The 21,765-nt window shown below is 33.3% G+C and overlaps 1 protein-coding gene across 6 annotated transcripts in view; it reads right to left on the reverse strand.

Annotated features, from left to right (window-relative positions):
• The window catches only part of kst (spectrin beta chain, non-erythrocytic 5 kst), a 267,491-nt gene that overhangs the window by 64,267 nt on the left and 181,459 nt on the right, over nt 1–21,765 (reverse strand). For all 6 annotated transcript variants that reach the window (XM_072534881.1, XM_072534885.1, XM_072534884.1 and 3 more), the window contains exons 8-10: nt 20,457–20,783; nt 10,703–10,976; nt 3,513–3,909 (exon numbers count right to left, since the gene is read on the reverse strand). In XM_072534881.1, coding sequence (XP_072390982.1) covers nt 3,513–3,909; nt 10,703–10,976; nt 20,457–20,783 — 998 coding nt within the window. The remainder of the gene's footprint in view (nt 1–3,512; nt 3,910–10,702; nt 10,977–20,456; nt 20,784–21,765) is intronic.

The following is a 21,765-nucleotide window of genomic DNA, read 5'->3' on the forward strand; positions in this document are numbered from 1 at the left end:
CTATTTTATATTTTATGTGTGTGTTATTAATGTTGAGTGTCTATGCTTTTATATAAATAATCTCAACGACTAGTAAGTTGCACTGAAGATTTGTGATATTTTATATATATTTACACTTTTTCTTATTACAGTGTCTTGAAAAAGGAATAAAACCATTCCGAAAGCTAGACAAAAAGTCATAAGAGTGTTTCATTAACATCCCGGCCAATTTTCTGACTGCAACCCTAATAAACTGTGTTGTTTGTATATATATATATATATATATATATATATATATATATATATATATATATATTAAGACAATCAACAACTACAGAAAAACAAAGCCAAGAACACGGTAAATTAGAATACAATATATACAGTGAATGTATCCAACCAGTCACCACATATTTACTATTTTTGCTGAGAATAAACCACAAGTTTACTTTAAAATAAGTCTTATTACCACCACATATGGCTCCGAAACATGAATGTTGGACAAGAAGACAATAACTAAACTACAAGTATATAGAAAGAAAACTTTTAGGAATAACTTGAAGAGATAGAAAAACTAACACACGAATTAAGCAACAGACAAAGTCGAAGACATATTACAGAAAGTATGATCCTCAGAATGCAAGGGCCGGACATGTGGGTAGAAGTCAAGAAAGCTGGAATGGAAATGTGACGAGATGGAGACAACGGGGAGAAAAGAGAAGCGTAGGAAAACTGCAACAAAGATGGCAAGACGACTTAAAAAGAACAGCGGCACCAAATTTTTACTGGCTAGCCCAGAAGAGAGAAAACTTAAGAACAATGAGAGAGGCCCATATCGAACAGATAGAGAATGTCTGAAGAAAACAACAAGAAATATATATCCATCCCTCTCTCTTGGGACATATAGTTCAGTATAAAAGATCGAGATTCAGTAAGTTGTTTGATTCGGTTATCTTGGGAACTGCTCACTAGCAAAATAAGAGAACAAGATCAAATTAATCTACTAATTGAAGGCTTAGTAGCATAATTTTTACTTCTTCTTTTGCCCATGTCTTTCTGCTTTCTGCCATGCCCAACTCGACTTAACACTTCTTCGTTTGAGACGCAGTTCAAGGAATTTTTAGAATATGCCTATACAGCCACATTTCGAATGCCTCTAATTTTTTTACGGGTTGTAATACGTATTGTGTACTATGCATTTGGTTTTATCTATATTCATTGTTAGTCCCATCCTTTTGCTTTCTCTGTTAATGATTTCTATAAGAATTTGTAAATCTTCTATATTTTCTGCAATGATTCCGGTATCGTCTGCAAATCTTATGTTATTAATGATGCTCCCTCCAATTCTTACACCTTCAGTTCTTTACCACAGAATTACACCAGCAGTTATTTCCTGAAATATTAGTCGGTAGTGCACATTAAATAATTGTGGCGACAGCGCACATCCCCGTCTGACTCTTCTTTGAATTCCTACTTGGTTTGTCTCACTATCTTCCACCCTTACGACCGATGTTTGATTGTAGTATAGATTTTTGATTAAATTGATATCCTTGGGATCTAGGTGTCTGTTTTTCAATGCATGTATGAGTTTACCATGTTGAACTCTGTCAAAAGCTTTATGAAAATCTACGTAACATATGAATACATTTTTATTATTTCCCTGCATTTTTGTAATAGTACCGTCATTGCGCACAATGCTACTCTCGTTCCCATTCCACCTCTAAATCTAAACACATTTTTTGATATATACGCTGTTGAATAACTTTGAGTAGTATTTTTAAAGTGTGGCTCATGAGGCTAATTAATCCGTATTCATCGCAAGATTTAGGATTATTTTTCTTGGGTAGGGGTAAAAAGATAGATTTGAACCATTCTTCAGGAATTTGACTGTCGTTGTATATTTTATTAAATAATTTAGTTAGACACTCAATATTTTCGACATTCAGGATATTTAGTATATCTACAGGATTGTATCAGGAATTTCATCAGGACCTGGCGATTTACCACTTTTTGAGTTTTTGCCTTTTTCACCCCTGATATTAGAATTTGTATATTTTTATCAGTTGGTAATGTTCCATTTATTTCTTCCCTATTATCTGTGAATAAGTTCTTGATGTAATAGTCCCAAGTTTGTCGTTTTTCTTCTTATGATAATTGGAGATTGGAGTTTCTTATGACTTGTGGTATTCTCTTCAGTGTAATACCCGTAACTTCTTTTAGTTTCTTATGTAGGTTATGCTTATGTATGTCGTGTTCCATATTAAATTCTTCTATTTTTTACAATTTTCATCCATCCAGCGTTCTTTTGCTTCCTTGATCTGCGTTTCTACTTCTACTAGTTTTTTCATTTGCTTATATTTTTCTTTATTTGTATTTCTGTATTTTCGTTTTTCTTCAAAGAGCCTTATAATATCTGGTGTCATCCAGTCTTTTTGGCACTTGGTTCTTTTTTACCCAGAAACGTTTCGCCAGCGTTAAGTACTGCCGCCTTCATTTCGTTCCAGGCACTGTTAATATCTTTTTTTTGAAGCTTCTGTGAATGATGGTGTAATTGCTTCATTTATTTGATGTTGAAATTTTTCACCCTCAAGCTTTAACAAATCTAGTCTTGCTTTTACTTTTTTTTTCTGTTGTTTTCTCAATTTAATGTTAACGATGGCAAGTAGTGAATTGTGATCGGAGTCTGCATCAGCACTAGGATATGTTTTCATGCTTTAATAAATCCCATTTCGAAATCTTTTGTTAACGAGAATGTAATCGATTTATTATTATTGTTCTGAAGCTATTTTCTCGTGGCATGTTAAAGTGATTACTATTTAAATGGGAATAAGCCACAATTAAAGGTTAAAGTAAGTTGACGTTTTAATTCAAGTGGAAATTGAAACGTCAACTTACTTTAACCTTTAATTGTGGCTTATTCCCATTTAAATAGTAATTACTGTAATCGATTTGATTCCTTATCAGATTATTTTCGTTGTCTCCTGGTGCACTCCATGTATAGTCTCATAAGTCTTCCTAATTTACGTTTAATTAAATGTTGATCTTTTTGCACTCAGTTGCATTTATTTTATATAAACTCGATTTCACGTAAAATCATATTTCAACATATTTACTGCTATTTATAGATTGTAAATGTTGATACAATATAATATACGAAATCAAAACATTTAGCAGGAATTGTTGGAAATTTTACGTCGGACAAACACGCAGTCTATTTAAAAATAGCATTATAGATCATACCAAGAAATGATTAGATACAAAAAAGGTTTACCCATAATATTCTATAAAACAATCGTAAACTGACTGATAGGGTTCGTGAAATTGTGTTTAGATACTGTTACTGAACAATTTTTATTGTAATCTAATACTATCTATCTAATGTAGAAGGGTTTGAGAGCATCAAGATTCTTTGCTATTGTATATTTAAAACAAGTCTGTAAGAGGCCGCAATGCGTCAATCATGAGTTACCAGTTATAGAGTCACGAGCTATCAAATAATTATCAAATACTACACAAACCATAAAAATAGTACTTACTCATCATTTTTAGCTTTAATATCTTCAGCAAGATCTTGATGTGCTTTTAAAAGTGCCTCTGCAGTTTGAACATCTCGTACAACATTGTCAGCATTAAGTTGCTTCTTGGTATCGGCAACCCAATTCAACAAATGTTTGGAACTGTTGGTAAATATTTGTTGTCCCACAGCATCTTCAATTCTAGTTCTTCTTTCAAGAGCCTTATCTTTGACCTTTTTCCAAAGATCGTCAATATCTTTTTGTTTTTGAATAACATTTGCTTTCTCGTTGGGATAAGATTTTTGGACTGAATTTCCTAGTAGATTTACTTTGTCGACCTTTTCTTCGATTGGCGCTAGTTCTCTTTCTAAATTATCGTGTCTTCTTTGCAAAGCTTGAATGGTTTTTAAATCATGTCCTAAAAATTAATAAAACGTAAAATACAAATTTACAAAAATGTTTTATATTGTAACTACAAAAACCAATTTAAAAGAAAGTGATATTTAAGTATTAGAGTTCTAAACTTAAGGTTTGGGCATACCTATCATACAGTCTTCCGATTTTGCTCCGATCATACATAGTTCGGCAGCTGGGTACCTTTCTGAATACATGGCAGCGTGGATAGGTGAAAACTATTATATCTTATGGATAATGTCTACTATTCGTATTCAGCGAAAAAAATTAAATAAGATAGAATAGTTTTCAACTAACCACCGTTCTATGTATACAGAAAGGTACCCAGCTGCGAACTATGTATGATCAAAGTAGGATCAGAAGGCTATATTATAGGCGTGTCCAAGCCTTTAACTGAGAATCGGAACATTTACAAAACATACTTCAAATAATTTATCCGTTGTTTATGGCCAATGGCAGAAATTTTCATCTAAATTTACCAGTCGAAATAATGCGAATTTTAGAGACCTTTTGTTGGATAAGAAATGGTTTTTTTGTATTGTTTATCGTTGAAGCCAGTAATAATTTTATAATTAATATGATATGGTATTTCAACATATTCTATATATAATGAACACAGTGTTGGTAAAAATAAATAAACAAAAATATTACAATCACCATTAAATTTAAGACGACAGATATATGTCATCATATTATTGCAAAGACATCATCCCAGAAACAGCATCCTTTATTCTTCCACATCTGCAACCTTAGTCTTCCTCCTAACAAAAAGACTAAAAACTCTACACCCCTCATGGAAAGAATAAAGCTCACAACAATCGATAGAAATCAACTCAATGTATCGCTAAATATAATTCCAAACTTCCCTCTATAGGCAAGCCACCCATTAACTATTGACCTAACACTTACAAAGTATCCCAAATCAACTACAAATTCCACAAAATTAAACATCTATTCTTGAAAATTCTAGACCACTATCCTGACGATTTGCAAATCTTTACTAATGCATCTAAAACTCACAATGATCACGCTCCTGCCTACTACTATAATGAAAATTCTTATAGCATATCGATACCTACAAACTTCAGAATATTCATAGGCGAGGTCACAGTTATTTTGGAAGACCTAATCTTCAAAAAGAGTAGAACGATAAATGTATTACTGGGATTGAAAAAAATATATACCAAAAATCCTATTTTACAAACAATAAACAAACAAATTAGAAACATTCCGATCATTAGGAAAGGAAGCGGCTTTTATTTGGGTACCTTCACATACAGGTATCTACGGAAATGAAAAAGCAAATCAACTGGCAAACACAAGTCGAATGAGCTCAAGCCACACTGCGAAGTGGAAAACATATCCTTACACCGATCTAAAGAACCTAGTTACAATCCACTGTACATATACATGCAAAATCATTGGGAAAAATTAGGTACCTACAAAATTAAACGTAATCTGCCCAAAAATAAATGCTGTTCTGGATAATAACAAATATGTGAAGTTCTCATCTTCTGCGGGAAATAAAACAAAAAACTTTTGGTTTGACTTCATTTTTCAAAACAATTTTAAATTGGTTTGATGAAAACTAAGCAAAATTTACTCGAATTTTAATTACACAACAGGAAATATCAACAATACCGCTACAGCTTAGGATATATAAATGCCCAGGAACCCAGGAAGGAGCATTTGCTTTTAGTGTTGACTAGAATTAACACGTCTAGAAGTTTCCAGTTTACCAGAGGCGTAATGTTTTACGGGAATTTTTATAAAAAGCCGAAAGATAAAGATCTCTTCGATTTACCTTTTTTTAATGAAAAAGTTGATTGACTTTTTTGCTAAATTAATTGAAAAACAGTTAATGTGTCTATACAGGGTGTTTAACAAAAGGTAAAGCCATCTCTAGGATAGATAAAAACTGAAAAATAATTGGGTTTGGCTTAGTAAAACTTTTTTGTAACGTCATCCGTTTTCAAGATAAAGGGCGTTGAAGAAAAAAATGTTGCAGATTTTTTACGATTTTGCGGAAACTACTGGCAACATCGTAATGAAATTTTATATGAATATGTTTTGAAAATTATACCTACATCCCATGATTTTGATTTTATCAATAACATCAGATACGCCGATAACATTGTGGTATTCGCTGACAGTTATGAAGCCCTCCAGGAGTTAATGAATAGAATCACAGAATTGAGTCAGAGATATGGACTTTCACTAAACATTAAGAAAACAAAATGTATGATGATCTCTAAGAAGGAACAGCAAATTGAAAGAATCAGTGTAAATGGTCAACCCATAGAAAAAGTAAAAACATACACCTAAATTAAAACAGCATACACCTAAATAAAAAAGTCTACGCTACAGAAGTAAATTCACGTCAAGAATTGGAAGACATAATTCAACGTCACTTTAATGACATCATAGTGGATCTCCAACCGTTTAGAAGATTTGGATTCTATAGAAAAAAGAATAGACTTGGGCATTCGTAAAGACGGAGGACATTTTAAACATTTATTCCAATTGAATTTTATTTTATTTTCATAGTCTTCATTTTAATTTTCTTCTTGTGGCTTTTTTTAATTAATAACTTTATCATTACTTTATACCTGCATCGGTTATTATGTCATCATTTTCAAATCAAAATATTTCGAAAACGGTACACAGTATCGAGTTTTACAAAGAGTACCTTTTTTGGTGTAAAATTGTATGATATTTAAGTTTACGTGAAATTTTGGTTAATAATTCTACCCTTTAAAAATTTATGTTGAATAATACTTGGTACGAACCTTGGTAACAAGTGCCCTCTATGAGAGCCATCTATAAAAACAAATTCATGGGATGTATCAGCTTATAAAACATATTCGTATAAAATTGCATTACAATGTTGCCAGGAGTTTCGACAAAATAGTAAAAAACGTGTAAATTTTTTTTCTTCATCGCCCTTTATCTTGAAAACGGATGGCGTTACAAAAAATTTTTACTAAGCAAACCCCAATTATTTTTTAGTTTTTTAGCTGTCCTAGAGATACCTGTCCTATAGAGTTTTTGAAACACCCTGTATAACCACATTACAAAAGTAGGTAGCTTTTTTAGTAGTGTTCCGTCATTGTCCAAGCTTCCATGCCGTAATATGTTGTTTAGTGGTAGTGAAAAGTTCTTGTTAGTAAAAATGTGCTCTATATTGATAAAACTTTACCCCTCCTTTTCAATTCTGGATTTGATCTCATGTTGTCATGTCCCATTGATTGTGAACGATAACTGTGACATGGAAAACAAATATGTGGACAAAAAAAGAAAGAAGAAGTGGAAAAATAACTTAAAATATACAACAAAAGTTTAGACGTAATGAAATAAAAAAGACAAGAGGAGCATCAAAGAGTTATACAATTTTTTATAGAAATAAAAAATGATTACTTTTGGGGGCCATAGCAGATTTATTAAACAAATACGAAAAATATTCCAAAGAAGACTGAAAATGAGATGGAAATAATAATAATAGAAATACAACGGAAACAGGAAAAAACAAATAACACAAAACGACACAGAAGTGGAGGAGGTAAAAGAAGGAATATATGAACCATAAAATAATAAACGCACACGATAAAGAAAATTATTGGCAGATATATTGAAAGGAGAGGTAAAATAAGCGAAAAGGATAACTAGACTTATTTTAGAAATATGGCTAATTTAAAACACGAGATGGTTAGGATACGAAAGAAAGATAGCATTAAGAATACTACAGGCGGAAAAAAGAAAGAATACAAGAATGGGAAGTCAAGAAAGAGATGGATATCGTCTAATATTATTGTAACTTCCCTATTGATTTTTCTGCTATGGTCTTCTGATGTATACTCATGGTTATCAGTCATCGTGAAAGTTCAGGAAGTGTCTCGTCTTACGACCAGTTACGCTGTGATAAAATACTGCTTCAATTTAGAATAATTTTAAGTTGTTTATTTTGTGGAGTTGCTTTTTTTTTTTTTTTAAGGCTGTTTCTTTTTTGCGGCTAAGATACTGGAATGTTAAGTCGGAACGCACGAGTTCAATTCTCGACAATAAAGATGATAGATACGGTATCGATCATGTTAAATTCCAGTAATTTAAATCAAAGTAATTTTTATTGTTTGATATTTATTCATCATCATCATCATCATTGGTGCTACAGCCCTATAAAAGAGCCTCGACCTTCCCAAGTCTATTACGCCAGTCAGTTCTATCCATTGCCAACTGTCGCCAGTTTGCTGCGCCTATTTGTCGACCATCCTCATCTACACCATCCCTCCATCTGAGTTTTGGCCTACCCCTACTTCTACTTCCCACAGGTTGTGACATAAGGATTCTTCTAGGAGGGTTGTTCTGCTGTGATCTTGCCAGATGTCCTGCCCATCTTAGTCTTCCTATTTTTATAAAGGATACTACATCTTTACCACCAAATATATGTTTATATATGTGATATATTTCGTAGTTGTACCTCCTTCTCCAAACACCATTTTCACAGATGTTACCGAATATTCTTCTCAGGATCCTTCGTTTAAATATAAGCAGGAGATTTTCATCTGCCTTGGAAATGGTCCATGTCTCCGACCCATATGTCAACAATGGTTGTATAAGGGTTTTGTATATGGTTATTTTTGTTTTTTTGGCTTAAGTTTCTGCTTCTTATATGTCTAATCAGTCCAAAATAGCATTTGTTTGCTAGGATTATTCTTCGCTTGATTTCTTCCGTCATGACGTTCTCCTTCGTAATCAGGGAGCCTAAGTATGTGAATTTGTCCACCACTTCAAAGGTAGAGTTATCAACCGTGAATTGGTGGCCGATGTTTCTGGCTCTATTGTTGGGTGTTGATGCCATTATCTTAGTTTTCTCCTCATTTACTTGCAGGCCCATATTTTTTGAGGCGTTTGACAAGGTGGTATACATTTCTTCTAGCTTGCGTGTTGTGCGGGCAATTAGGTCAACATCATCTGCATATGCCAACATTTGGGATGATTTATTAAAAGTGTTTCCTCTGTTGTCTATTTAGGCATCCCTGACGCCAGCGCATCTCCCTGTCGCAGCCCAACATGCGTTTCAAATGCCTGTGATTGTTCGCCCTGTATTTCGACTTTGCAAACAACTTTACGCATTATAGCCTTAACCAATCTTATCAGTTTATCGGGTATGTGGAATTCATCCATGGCTTCATACAATTTATTTCTTAGGACACTATCATAGGCCGATTTAAAATCTACGAAAAGATGGTATCTGTCGATATTGAATTCATTGGTTTTTTCCAGTATTTGCCTTAGCACAAAGATCTAGTCTGTTGTTGATCAACCAGGCCTTGATATTCGCCAAGAAGCTCCTCTGAATATGCACTCAGGCGACCATATAAAATACTCGAAAATATTTTGTATGCTGTATTAAGGAGGGTTATTCCCCTATAGTTTCTACATTCCAATTGATCACCCTTTTTGTGTAGCGGGCAAACGATCCCAATACACTACTCCTAAAGGGATTTGTTCCTCATTCCAGGCTCTCAGTATGATTTTATATATATGATAAGTCAGAGTAGCACCTCCACATTTAATAAGTTCCGCGTGTATACCATCACTTCCTGGAGATTTATTATTTTTTAGGTGTTTTATTGCATCCCGTACTTCCTGAATTGATGGAGGCTCCAATGGTGTATTGTTGTTTGCTCCTGGGGGTGGTTGATTTGGATCTTCTACTTCGATAGTAAGTAGTTCTTTATAGTGTTCCACTCACTTTTTCAATACTTCTTCTTTTGTATTGAGTATATCCTTATCCTTACATAGTCCGATCCTTGGTTTAAATTCTTTTCTTGCTTTATTTAGATTTTTATAGAATTTTCTTGTTTGATTTTCCTTTTTTAATGCTTCAAGTTCTTCCAATTATTTATTCAACTATTTCTTAATGCTTCTAAAATACAGAAAATGCATATTTATGACTAGAATAAAAATTGTTTTTGCTAACATTCGGTATATTTATTATTTGACACAAATTATTAAAAAAAAAACGTTATCTACCTATTTTAATTTTTTTAAATGAATTTCTCAAACAAATTCAATTTTCGATGTAGACAATATTCTTACGATGCCTTAAGTATGTGCTGACCAAATTTTAATTTGCTAAAACGTATCGTAAATATATCTGTTGTTATAGCCGACCCACTGTAAAGAACCACATATTACTTACTAAAATCTTGGTAATTTTGATTTTCTTATTAGTAAACGAAGTGTTTGATTTGCACCTCGTACAATTAGTAGATTCTGTTAGATGTATGCGCCACCCTCCTCAATTTCTTGTTGTACTTATACGAACTACGACATGCTGAGTTAAGTTACGAATTGCCATTACTCAATAAACTGAAACACTTGTTTTGGTTTTATTTATGTCTTAATTTACTTAATTCACGTAAAACACAACGCATGAAACTCTTTATAAGGAGAAAGAAGAAAATGAAAGGAAAACAACTGAATATATAAAACAATGGAGGAAAATAAAGAAAAAAACCAAACAAATATAAAGAAAACTTTCTCTTCTACGTGCCAGTTACGTAAAAATAAAACAATTAAGTAACAATTTTTCTTGAGTTTTCTTGCAATAAATTAGAATGAGTTGAGTTGGTTATTAGGATATTAATAATTATTACTCCATAATATTCCCAAAGCACAAACTTACCAATAATCTCATTGAAGAGAGTACTAGCTTAATAAGTTTTTTTTAACATGACTTTGGATAGTAACAAAAAATATTTAAAATTGATACATAGAAATATAAGCAACCTTACCTAAAACTGCAGTATCTAGCTGTTCCATCTTTTCTAACATCCAATCTTTCGTTTCCTCGCAAATTTTATTGAATAGTTCTACACTACTGGCACCTTCCAGACTCTTTTCTTTTTGAGCTTTAAGTGTGTTAAGTTTCTGCCAAGCTGCCTGGATTTGTCTATGTCGAATTTTGACTTTGTCTATTTGAGAATGATTTTGGTTTACAAAAACTGTCACATCGGCATCCAAAGCATCCATTCTCTTTTGGCTCGCAGATAAATCCGTAAGGAATTTCTAAAATAAAATTCAATCAGCTGTTATAGCATTAATTTCACTATGTCCACTTATTTGGGATATATGAACAACCTGGGAACGAGAAAAAGTGTACATATAAGATTGAATATGGTTATACTTTCAAATACAATATACAAAAAAATCTTTTATATTGGCCACATCGTTAGAGTTAAGAAAATTAACCGGCTGAGCGGAGGTGGTATTCATTCAGATGAATTTTGTCGCTAAGTTTGTCAATCCGGATACTTGGTTATTTTACATTTTTTTTTCTAAATCGACCAAAAATCTGTAGTACAAAAATAAGGAAAATAACACTATTCGAAAAATTCGGTTGTATTAATCAACTATAGGTTACTCAGGTTATAGAAATACAACGGCTGTAAACTGAGGAACTTTTAAAACGGGGTAGATATAGCAATTCAAGATATTGTTGAAATTAATGAAACATGCTTGAGTAGGGAAGGCAACAATGTATTATTATTATTATTTAACAATTAATTATTAAACATATTGATATATGTATTTTAAAATTGCATCGATTTCAACTTTGCATATATCGGCACATATATCGATATTTGGAATTCAATTTATCATCACAGAGGATTAATAAATGATATTGTCACGTATATAGTATAATACAGGACAAAATATATATAAAAAGAAATAAATATATTGATTAAAAAGGGATAATCCCCAGGAGTTGGCTGTATATGGTTAATAAACTCGAACATAGAAGTAAAACGCTTATGTTGTAAATGGTAAATTTAATTAAAAATTAAATTTAAAAATCCAAAAGGATTCATGTTTATAACGTTTTCCGACAAATCAGTCCATCTTCAGCGAACTTTGTAGTACTTGCAAAAAACCCCAAAACCAAACAGTTTATTATCGATTAAACCATACTTAAAATAATTAAATTAGTATGGTTTGCATTTAACTTTCCTACAATTCCGATGTAGAAGAACTGTTTGGAGTAGGGACTTATGTTCCCTGTAGACAATATCGACAAATAACTAGATAATTTAACAATTTTAAGTATGATTGAATCCGTTGGGTTTCAATGGATTCATTGAAACAAGCAAACCACCGTTTGCTTTTGGGGTTATTTTGCAAGTACTACAAAGTTCACTGAAGATGGACTGATTAGTCCGAAAGCGTTCTAAACTTGATTTTTTGGATTTTTAAATTTAATTTTTAATTAAATATACCAATTACAACAGAAGTGTTTTACTTATATGTTCGAGTTTTTTAAATATATTGATGTTTATTTATGATAAAGTTCTGTCAAATACATAAAAGTTCAATGTATTTTATTTAGATCGCTGTGTCAGCTGTGTGTCTGCTTAGCTGTCACTGTCAATGTCAACCTCTAGTCCAAGTTGTGTGTTGCGTGTAAGATGAACTTAACAGGACAAGACATGTGCCATGTTTTGCTCAGGCGCAAAACTTAGTATGAGATATGTCAATGAAAAATTATGCACAGCATTTGAACATATTAATTGACAACGTGAGAAATACCGTTGTTTATTTCAAAAGAAGTGCGAAAGCGAGTGATCAAATTAAAAAAATATAGACCGAAATTCTGAAGGGAAAACTAAAAAAATGTTTCTGAATGTAAAAATTTGTGGAACTTCATTTTCTACATACTGGAACGATTTTTATATTTTTAGGCTTCACGATTAGCTCGGTACTTTTTTTCCTCCATCGATGTACCAACAATGTTGAGCACAAATTAACCTCTTCAGGGACGAATTAATTCTTTGAATAATAAAAAGTCCAATATTTTTCTATATTTTAATTATTAAACTCCGGATACATGAAAAATTGCAAAAAAAAATATTGTCAAATTTGACATTGTAAAAGTCAAAAATGAAAACGTACACATATGTTGCCAATGGGCGGATGATCTATTGATGAAACGATTCCATGCACTCTGGGCACACACTTTCCTGACACTGCTTGCATCTATATCTTGTTCTGCGTTTGCAATTTCTGTCATGACATCTTGGTGGATTTTTGTAGTCCATTTTCATTGAATAATGTCCCAATCCATTCAAGCGAACTTCAGGTGCAACTTTTGTCCACGTCGTTTTCTTTTTTGGAGCAGAATTTTCGGATGAGGGTCTTCCTCGTTTTCTTGCATTTCCATTTAACTCAATTAAAGTTGAAGCAATAGATGCTTTAAATTCTAGTAAAGATATTTTTGACGAATTGGCTTCTCTGAACAACAACCAAGCATTTATAATTGCAACATTCATGAAATGAAAAACAATTCTCAGATAGAACTTCTTGTTTTTGATGGCATGTGGATAATGAGCAATCATTCTATCTGATAAATCTACGCCACCCATGAACCGATTGTACTGAATAATAGCCTGTGACCTTTGAACCTCAATGTAAGTCTTTGTTTTCCTATCCCATCTTCTTACAGTATCTTGAGGATCCTTACCAGCGAAAGATGAAATCATATGAACAAGGTTATTGTCTGCCCATCGTAGCACTGTAATGTTGTTTTCAGATGTTGTCACGGAACATGAACCTCTACCTTTTTTCTTAAGAATCTTACCATCCGTCAGTTTTTCGCTAGCTTTGTGTATTCTGTTAGCTCTGACAGTTCCTACTACATGTATATCTGCATCTTTTAGGTAGATGACTAATGGTATAGAAGTGAATAGATTATCCAAAAATATTTTGTGATTGAGACCTTCTAATCCTGAACACAGCCTCACAACTGTATCACCAATGATACCCAATTCTGATTTATTTTGATTTTTTGAGGACTGGTACATCTCAAATTTTGATACATAGCCATTTGCTGAAGCTCGTACCCATACTTTAAATCCCCATTTCTTGGGTTTAGATTTAATATACTGCTTATTTCTACTTCTTCCTTTGAATGGAATTATCATCTCATCAATAGCTATATACTCAGTTCGTGTTGCAGCATCAGCAAATGTTCTACTCAGTAAATCAAGAAAAGGTCGTACTTTTATAAATGCGTCATCATTATTCTCAGAAATTTCATCGTTATTGTTGAAGTGTAAATATCTTTTTATCTCTTCATATCTTTTTAGGGACATAGTGTTAGCAATTTGATAAAAACTCAGACCTGGAACGGATGACCAATACATCCGATAGGCAGGGTATTTTATGTATGTCATCATGATGTTGATAGCAAAAAATTGTTTCATTTCAGCAATGCTAACCGAAAATGAATGTTTTTCAGATTGAAGCGCATAACGAATTGTTTCTGTAGTAATTAGCTCGAAAATTTCATCAGGAAATAGTTTCACAAAGAAGGAATATGGCGTATCGCCATTTATATTGACTTGATAGTTACCTCGAAAAATTGGTGGATTGTTTATAAAGGCATTATCCTTTTCTGAATACCAGATTTTGAAACTCTGTATTGGTACAGGAGGCTCAGATGACAATGCTGAATCGGTTGCCCTCTTCTTACTGTATTTTTGTTGTCTGTATCTCAAAGCCAGAGGAATGTCATCATAGTCACTATCAGTATCAGAGCTACCATTTGATTCGGAAAGTTCTTCCATGGTATCTCTGTTATTTGGCAATTCCAATAAGGAATCCAATTCTTCTTCTGATTGGCCATCATTCTCAATTTCAATTTCCTCCAAATCTGAATTGTTTGGATTTTGCACAGAACTTAGAATGGTTACTTTCTCTGTTTTTCTGCTATAAAATGATGATGTAGGTATCTCTCTAAACATGGTGCCTTATTCTAAAATGAAAATAAAAACAAAATTATTTTGACATTTCTGCACCACGTACATAAATGTGTACGGTTATTTTCACGTAATTTACTCAAGACACCAAAATAATATATTTGATTTTATTGTACGATCTTGTATATTAGATATGTATTCTGTACTCACCAATTTTTGTTGCACAAAATTATGTCAAATTGAAAAAATACAGTGCCTGGACTTCTTCTTATAACCTCAAAACACCGTCAAGGAGACACGTGAATATAAAAATATGACGAGATACAAAAGTCAAGCGATTTTGATCTCTATTTCGCTGTAACTTGAGAGGGGGGATTGTAGACGTCCACAACGGTTGCCGCTACGTAAATGAGAACTGCGTTTAAAGTATTATTACAATATTTTAAACGAAACGTACACAAATGTGTTTATGTCCTTGAAGAGGTTAAAGAAATAAAAGAGTTAAAATTGAAGAGTTAAAAGATATAACAAAAAGTTTTTCATTCACTCGAAGTAGTGACAAAACAGTCTAGCAGATCTAGCTTTTAGCATTATATCTTCCTAAAGCTTAAAACTTTGACGGTACTGTACCAAGCCATCCCGTTTTTCAAGTTCCCATATTATTAACCCCGTCTGTTCTTAAATTATTTAGAATAATGCGTAATATTAGCTTCGCCATGTAATTCAATTCTGTTTAAGTTGAAACCCGTTATGTAATACAAGCAGAAGTTCAAATAACGACTAAAAATGTCTATATTGTCACTATTGCCACACATATTATTTCTTAGTTTGTTGTCGCAATGGATGCTGACGTCAATTATAAGTTTTTTGAGTACAGTTTATTACTGAAAAACCCACGTTTGTGGTAAGTTTAATTATTTTTTAGTCCCATTCTTTTGAACATAAACTATAAAAGTATTATTTTTTCTGCCGGCGAGAAGAGGGTAAATTATCCTTGTTTTTTTGCTACTTCTGAATGCCTACCTGGCATTCTGGTGTTAGCATATGGGCCGAGGAGGTAAATGCCCTTTAATTCACCGCTGGCCGACTTTGAGTGAGTGTAAATATTTTAAATAGACGATTCTTGTTTTTTTTTTAAGGCCAATTGGGGACACACTGCATAACTCATTTTATTATTGAATTCGTAATTATTTTAATTATTAATGAATTATGCTTTCTTTGAAAAATTTTATTTATTTAAATTAAAGTATATGATTTAATTTATATTTATTAAGAAGTTAAGCACTTTCTTGGTATTAGGAGAATGTTGTGTGTTATTTATAATAGATATTATAAAATAATATCCAAAAAGCTGCTTCTGGTTTAATACACACAACGCAAAAGTCTAGGGATATTTTTATAAATAGACGTATTTTGTTTATCTGTAATCAACTTAAAAAAAGTAATACAAAATTTGTAGTTTAAATTGTTGTTTAATATGTCAAAAACCATAAATTGCAAAAAAAAAAACAGAAAATTGGAGCAAAAAAAATATATTGCAAATCACCCATGTTGCACATACCACCATAAAATGTCAAAAATACGAAATATAAACTTAAAATAAAGTATGGCCACCACGTTGGTTTATCACAGCTCTACATCTACTTTTCATGCTCCGAATCACATTGTTAATGTCTGCTCGAGGTAGTTGTGTCCATTGTTCGCTCAGAAGCTCTTTTAATTGAAACTCATTGTAGACATTGCCCATATGTGGAGTAATTCTTCGTTGGAGCATGTCCCATACATGCTCAATGCGATTCAAGTCCGGTGATTGTGCTGGCCACGGCAATACATCAATACCCTCGTTATCCAACTAGTTTGTTACAATATGCGCAACATGTGGTCGAGCGTTATCATGCATAAAGTAGAAATTTTCTCCAATAGCAGCTGCAAACGGGCACACAACAGGTTCAAGAATAGTGTCCAAATATTGCTGACTTGCGAGAAAGCCATGTAGGAAAATGAGGTCAGTTCTTCCGTCAATCATGATTCTGCTTCATACCATTAATGTACCACCTCTCTATGCATACACTTCTTGAAGATGTCGTAATCGTTCTCCATTTCCGGGTCGTCTCCAAGCTCTTGTCCGAAGAGAATCTGGATGAAATCCATATCTACACACGTCACTAAACAAAATTGTGGCCCAGTCATTGTCAGTCCAATTCTGAAACTCTTGACACCAGGTTAATCTTGTAGCGCGATTGCCTCTAGATAGAGGTGGATATCTCAGTGGTCGCCGACTACGAAGAGTGGCTTTATGGAGATGATTCCTCACAATACTGCTGCTAATTGTTACATTATGTGTAAGCTGTAATTCATTAACCAGCTCGGGTGCTGTGATTGATGGCTGCCTTCTGGCATTTAAATTAAATATCGGTCTTAAGCGGCGGTTGTAGAGCGACCACGTCCTGGATATTGCTCGGCTGGACTCCCAGTGTCTCTAAACCGACGCCACAAACGACTTACGACGCTTTGGGAGACACCCAGCTGGTCAGCAACTTGAGTTTGTCGCATACCAGCCTAAAGGAGGCCCACGACTCTATTCATCTCGTCCAACGTTAAATGTTGTCGTTGCATGGTAAAAAGACTATCTTTAACTCACCTATTAAGCAAGAATAGTATAAAGTGACTAAAATTAAAAATAAACAAAACATAAAAATGTCGATTTTTTCCCTTATAAAAAATATTCTAAAACACGTATTGCTATCAGTTTTACAATTTTTTTTTGATAAGAAGTGAGTGTCTGTATCAAAAATTATAGTACAAGCAAATTTATATGGTCATGAAGTTTCTGTCATTGGTATTGTCAAATTATTAAAATATCCTTAGACTTTTGCGTTGTGTGTAGATTGCAGTCCGTATTCATTAATTTTAGAGTGTTAAGTAATAATTAAATTGATTTACTTTTTTTTGAATAATCTTTTATTTTATTTCGATCGAGGACCGCAATCTATTTAGCAATAAGTTTATTGATGTTAGTATGTGTCTTTTCCTTTATTCTTTTGAATATTGAATAAATACATTTTTTAAAGTTCATTAGTTTATTGACGATATAACTATTTTCGCAGCATATAGGTAACCATGTCAATTTTAGTACGTTTGCTTATGTCTTCTGACGATTTCAATCCTTTACAAATCTCTAGTAAAGATTTATTGGCGCTCATATTTTGCAGTTGTGTTCAGTTTCTTGGCTTTTTAGGTCAAACTATTATCTATTTATTATATATCTACTATCTATCCCTTATTATTCTTCTATTAGTCATATCCCTACCCATCCCAATGACGCTCTCGATTCTGAGCAACGAGACCTTTTCCTATGCATGATCATTATGCTTATTTTTACCTGATCTTCCTCTCTTTGACCACCTGAGCTGATTTTTGATGTCATCATAAGCACATTAATGTGCTTATGGTGACATCAAAACATCTACTACAACACCTACTGTGTGAACTTGCCTAAAAGTTAAAAACCTAAATAAAAAAGGAACTGAAGAAAAGATTTGGACGATTGACCAATTCATGATTCCAGTAACTGCAACAATACTGGACTCAAGGTTTAAAATCATACACCTTCAGGATTCGGTGGTGAATAAAATGTGATTTCGAATAAAATGTGATATTTAAGACATGAAATTCGTAGAGGAATTAACATCTGCTTGTCAGACTTAAGGTCAAAGTTCCGGTGAAGAGCACGAAGGTACAGAAAAAGGGGAAGCTGCTAAAATTAAAGAACTCGATAGCGTTAGAAACCTAAAAGAAAATCCGTTTGATTCATAGGAAGAAATGAAGACAGTATATCCAAAATTATATAATTTAGCACAAAAACACCTATGTATAGGAACCACTTCCATTTCCAGGGAACAATTATTGTTTTTGAAGGCAGCGTAAACTGTTACCAAAACGAGGAATCGCTTAATAGATAAAAGGTTGTCCAAACTAATATTTTTAAATTCACTAAACAATAGTTTTTATATTAAAAATTACGCAAGTTCATTATTACTTTTAATTTTTGAAGAAAACCCCACCGTTTTATTTATTTATTTTTTTATGTTATTTCATTGCACAATTAATAATATTATATCGATACATGTATATATCGTGTATCGATATCTTCATTCGAAACAAAGATATTGGATTTATCACGACAGGACTTTCTCAATAAAATTTTTCCTGTGTGAATAATATTAATGGAAGAAACGATTCAATGACCGTCTCGTTCTGTCAAATTAGACACAAAAGATTTTTTTCTGCGTCGATATGTCGAGAACAAAATTTGTGGTCATCTTCATAAAAGAATTCAAAATGTGGAAGAACGCAGACTAAAGATTGTCGAAGTCGATTTTAAAGTAATTACTATTTAAATGGGAATAATCCACAATTGAAGGTTAAAGTAAGTTTATCGACGTTTCGATTTTAAAGTCAAAAATTTTAGTTTTTAGCTCTAACGGTGAAATTAATAAAGAAAGCAATATTTGATAATCTGCTTGCTAATGTGTACTCAACATTAACTTTTTAATCACGTTTTTAGAGAATCAGCTTGTTTGGTTTTTAATAAAAGTGAGGGCAGAATAGTTGGTTTTATTTAAAAAAATATTACCGAATAGTCGTGAGGTGTTATTCATCCGTCAAAAACGTAGGTTAAAGTATTACTTATAAAGATTTTTATTATATAGATTATTATAAAGATATTACTTTATCAGAAAGTAACGAAAAAAAAAGTGATCAGTAACAGGTACATCATCCAGCCTCAAGAGTCCACTGCTGAACATAGACCTCTCCCTCATGTTTCCAACCCCGTCTATCTTGCGCCGCTCTTATCCAGTTTTTATTGAGTCTTCTTAAATCGTCAGTCCATCTTGTAGGTGGTCGACCGACGCTTCTCTTGTCTTCCCTTGGCCTCCATTCCAATAACCTCTTTGTCCATCGCCCATCTGTCATTCTGGCTATGTGTCCTGCCCATCTCCATTTTAGTCTGGCTATCTCCTCGATGATGTCAGTCACTCCGGTTCTTCTCCTGATGTCTTCGTTGGTTATTCTGTCTCGCAGAGTTATTCCTAACATGGACCGCTCCATTTTTCTCTGCGTGACTCTCAGTTTGGTAGCTGCTGCTTTTGTTAAGGTAAGTGTTTCTGCTCCGTACGTCAAGACTGGGAAGACGCACTGATCAAATACCTTTCTCTTTAGGCATGTGGGCAGCTCACTTTTAAAAGTTTCTCTCAGTTTTCCAAATGCTGCCCACCCAAGGCCGATTCTTCTCTTCAGTTCATGAGTCTGGTTATCCCTGCCAATCATAATTTCATGTCCCAGGTATTTATATCTATCTACGAGTTCTATTTCTTTCCCACCAATACTGATGTTCTGGTTGGGTACCAAATTGGTCATGATTTTTGTTTTCGAGATATTTATATTTAAACCTACATTTTCTGTAGCCACAACGAGTTCCTGTACCATCTCTCTTGCCATACCTAGATCTTCAGCTATTATAAGTATATCATCGGCGAAACGTAAGTTGTTTGTAAGTATCAGGTACAGTATTAGCATAATTTTCCTGTTGCGCTGAGTTCTTGTTCCATTTCACATGGTCTTGGAAAAGAAAGAACGAACACATGTCTCTGTATAAACGTTTCTTTGAAAATAACTTCGTCTAATTCGAAAATATTGTAAAAATCTATCATATTTGTAAGAAAGATTTTTCTCACTCTCACAAAAGAGGAACAATTATAAAATAAAAATATTACATTAAAAATATACATACCTCATACTTTCTCTTTGCTTGTTCAATACTGTCATTCGGATCATCATTAGCCAAAAGTTGTTCTTTGTCTTTAATCCATCTTTCAAAATCATCACACTCTTTGTAAAAGGTGAACAACTTTACAGCATCTGCTAATAAAGCTTGCCTCTTAGCTGCCAAATCTTGAAGCTGTCCATAAGAATCGTTGATAGTCTTTTGTCTCTTAGGTACACTGTCGGTATCGTCAACTTTTCTTTTTTGTGCTCGGGGTAACTGTCTTAGAACCTTAACTGGAACTTTAGTATTAACCAATTTTGTTTTCTTCACTTTTTGAACGGATTTTACGACCTAAAACAGAAATATATTATACATACATAACTTTAAAATTATTAACCGATAATGCACAATTTAGTCAATTTAGGCAATTCAAATTTGTGTAATTGTAATTATATGACAGAAGCTTATCCATGGAAAATTTTAATAAATTGATGTCAGAGAAAATAGAAAGAAATATAACTACCTAATAATTGTTCGTTTGGGTCGACAGGTGAATAATACGAAATTTAATCCTCATCAATTAAAAATACAATGAATGGAAGGCGTCAGAGAATGAAGTTTTATTTTTATGACAATGAGATGCGGCAATTATAATGATAATTGAAATGTATATTTTGTGGTTTTTGGGCTCAAACTGATAATTATGATTGTCGTCTGAAATAACTTTAAACCACCTTTCAAATGAGGTATTACACTGAGTGGCAAAAACGGTAAACACCTACATATATTTATCGGCTTTTATTAATTTTTGGTATACATGCTCAATGCCCGTTACTAGCAAAATGATTAAATTTTCAGCTTGATTCGTGAACTTACTGCAGCAGCTGATTCAATAAATGTGTTGAAGATCCACGATTTCTTATAGACTAATTAACACACCTAGGCATCGTTCTGATAAGATGATCGATAACTTGTTGAGGAGCTCATTCCTGGAACTTCGTGAGTAAAAGCTTCTTAAGTCTGTGGAGGGTGTTGCCAATTCAAGAACCCGCGACCTATCATGTCCCAGATCAGGTGATCGTGGTGGCCAAAGTAAATGTTGATTCATGGAGGCTAACGATTCTCTGGTAACATGCGGTCTGGCATTGTCTTGGTGAAAAATCGGGTTTTGAATGGTATTTAGGTGCGGAATAAGACGAGATTCCAGTACTTTCTGAATTTAGCGCCGGGTTATCATATTGCCTCTGATAAAAATAGTGGTGATCTACTGCCATAAGCCATAGCACTCCATACCTTAACTCCCACGGTGTACCGTTCTATTAAATTATGGGCC

Source organism: Diabrotica undecimpunctata, chromosome 6, assembly GCF_040954645.1.
Source record: "Diabrotica undecimpunctata isolate CICGRU chromosome 6, icDiaUnde3, whole genome shotgun sequence".
In the NCBI taxonomy this organism is placed as follows: Eukaryota; Metazoa; Arthropoda; class Insecta; order Coleoptera; family Chrysomelidae; genus Diabrotica; species Diabrotica undecimpunctata.